The sequence below is a fragment of the Azolla caroliniana genome, unplaced genomic scaffold (genome assembly GCF_043228905.1).
Source record: "Azolla caroliniana isolate FFs.n. ecotype wild unplaced genomic scaffold, voAzoCaro1.0.p SCAF_13, whole genome shotgun sequence".
In the NCBI taxonomy this organism is placed as follows: Eukaryota; Viridiplantae; Streptophyta; class Polypodiopsida; order Salviniales; family Salviniaceae; genus Azolla; species Azolla caroliniana.
Window position 1 is genome coordinate 17,783,567 of NW_028230448.1, and position 2,663 is coordinate 17,786,229.

At 42.1% G+C, this 2,663-nt stretch overlaps 1 protein-coding gene across 1 annotated transcript; it reads left to right on the forward strand.

The window, feature by feature from the left end:
• The first annotated feature begins 663 nt into the window (after nucleotides 1–663).
• LOC147856467 (uncharacterized) lies at nucleotides 664–2,287 on the forward strand. Its single transcript, XM_087329031.1, has 2 exons — nucleotides 664–1,591; nucleotides 1,838–2,287. Exons 1-2 carry the CDS (start codon nucleotides 714–716, stop codon nucleotides 2,142–2,144), a joined length of 1,185 nt encoding a protein of 394 aa, XP_087185157.1. The 5' UTR covers nucleotides 664–713; the 3' UTR covers nucleotides 2,145–2,287.
• The last annotated feature ends 376 nt before the right edge of the window (nucleotides 2,288–2,663 follow it).

Genomic DNA, 2,663 nt, shown 5'->3' on the forward strand with positions numbered 1-2,663 from the left:
GTTTTTTATCCATAAATTTTCGTCCTCCGTCCAGGATTCCTTCACTTCTTCTTCTTTTTGCTCATACCTGTATACATAATTTCAATCCCTAGCCCTAATCCTCATGACCCTAACCTTAGTTTTCATCTCTAATTTTCCATCCTCTGTGTAGTGTTTCTTTCCTTTTCTAGGGTATATGTATATTAACAATTTCTAAATCCAGTTCCATCGCTGCCACTCTCCCAGTATAGGGTTATATCTAGATTTATCCTCTGTTCAGCGTTTCCTACCGTTTTATTAGAGTATATATGCAAACCCTAACCCTAGTTTTCTTCTCTATTATCCACTGCTCAGGGTTTTCCTCCTTCTTCCGAAATTTAGAGCAATACATATAATGGTATGTAATGGAAACCCTAAACTTAAGAGTACAACTATCACTGCAAACCCCCTACTCGCAAAGATTTAAACCCTAAAATCAAAGATTAAAACTCAAACCATAAAACCCGAATCGAATTCTAATCTCAAAGTTTGAAACCCCCTAACCTCTCAAAGATTAGAACCCCCGCCCCCCCCCCCCCCCCCAAAAAAAAAAAAAACTTCATTTTCCACATAATCATAATGGATCAATCCTATGTCGACGAATCAGGGCTCCTCTGCAGAGTCTTCTAATTATAACACAACCAGGGATTCCATGGAATCAATGCAGCAGAAATTAACCCTATAATTTCTTAAGCATGAAGGCAACTACCATGAGCACTAGTACTGCTTGTAGCTCTCACCAATTTAATGCCAATACCCATGAGAGCAATACATGGGTCCTTTCGGCCCTCTCTCTGTGTCCGCGAAGAAGAAGAAGAAGTATACAGCCCGAGGCGAGCACTCTATCATTGGTTCCGGTAGAGAAAACCGAGGGGCTCCCGCGGAGGCCGCCTACCCAAGACAATGCGGAGACCGCACCACCCGAATCCGCCATTCCAATTCGTGGTATTCCTTGTCCCGACCAAAGGAAACTCTTCGTGGAAGCCGAGCCGGACATAAATGTGACCAAGGGGAACCACTCCGTCCGAGTCCGTGGCCAAGTCCGAACCCTCGATTTCACCCTAGGGCAGCTCCCCATGCCCCGCCATTGTCTTCACGATCCGACGAGTTTGTCGGCTATGAATGGATATCCTGCCGATATGCCTTGGATTTGTACATCCGATTCCATGGGATGTTGTGCTTCGTCCCCTCGTCGCACCATGCCTAGTTCCGATGGTGCTGGGAATTCAAGCTCTAGCCATTTCACACTCCATGTCGTGGATGAGGATCGACCGTTGGTCGGCTTGGCACCCCTGCACTTGGAGCCCGATACCTCGTCCGCAATGTCTGATACCATGTCGGATTCGGGTCAATGTTGGGATTCGGACATGGATTCGCATTCGCATTCAGATTTGGCAGACTTGGGTTCATCGATGGAGAACGATAATGTAGTGTCGTCCTCTATTATCGTCGATAACAAATATTCTTCCGAGAACATGGAAGTCCAAAGTAGCTACAAGGGACACCCGAACCCATCCAACCTTCTCGAGCTTTCTAGCTCTCTTGGCACATCTTCTTCTCCTCCTCCTCCAAGGTAAGCTTGAGAGGAATTCACAAGAATTTTAACATATTTTAACATCTTCAACTTAAAACCATTTAAACATATTTTATGATCTCATGAGAGGAATTCACAAGAAGTTTTTCACATATTTCCGCATGTGAAGAAGCTTACCACATAATGCACACTATTTACTCACAAGATGGTTTAGACTTCTCTTTCTTCCATGTCTAAAAAGAGGTTTAATGATGTATGTATGTATGTGTTCCTTCACATTGTCAGGAAAATTGGGTTATCTCAGTTTTATGCTGGCAAATCACGCTCGTTTAGTTGCCTCGGGGATGTTGTCTCATTGGCTGATGTTGTGAAGCCGGAGAACCCTTATGCGAAAAAACGCAAGTATAATAATGCGATATCAAGCTTCGACCGGACTTCTCAACTTCCTCCCTTACAGAAAGATGTTGCGACGGTATCGAAGAAGTCTCTTCTTATTAATGATGGAAAAGGGTGTCAAAGAGGTATAGTAGCATCGAGATCATACTCTTTTTCCGATTTACAAGGTGTAGGTACTCAATTCTCTCCTTGTTAGAATCACATTGGCAATCACTTCAATCACTTCAAACACTTTTGGAGCTTACCAATTTGTAACCATGGTACATATAATGTATATACACTATATATGTAGTTTTTCCACTACTCTTGGTAATTAATACTATTATATTGCCTTTTTAATCTTAGTAACTTCATTATCCTTATCTCAAGCCTCTAAGAATTGTTTTGGTAGAGTAAGTGTGCACATCTAATAGAAAGTCACTCTCCATTTTATTAGTAATGTAAATAAACAAGACATTACATGCTAAAGTGCAAATGTGGAAGAAGCGTCACCTTTGTATGTCATATAATTTGAGGCTAGTTTAGACATCTTCGAGGAGTTTGAGCTGTGAGTTTTGTTGATTTTTTGGCCCATTCTTTTATCCCACATTGGAAATGGTGGATTTGGGAGGTATAAATAAGCTCCTCTTCCGCTTAGTTTAGATCCCAATCTTGTATTCTTTTCTCCCACTTTCAATAGAGCATGCTACTTTGGAGGACGTAGGCTTAATTGGCT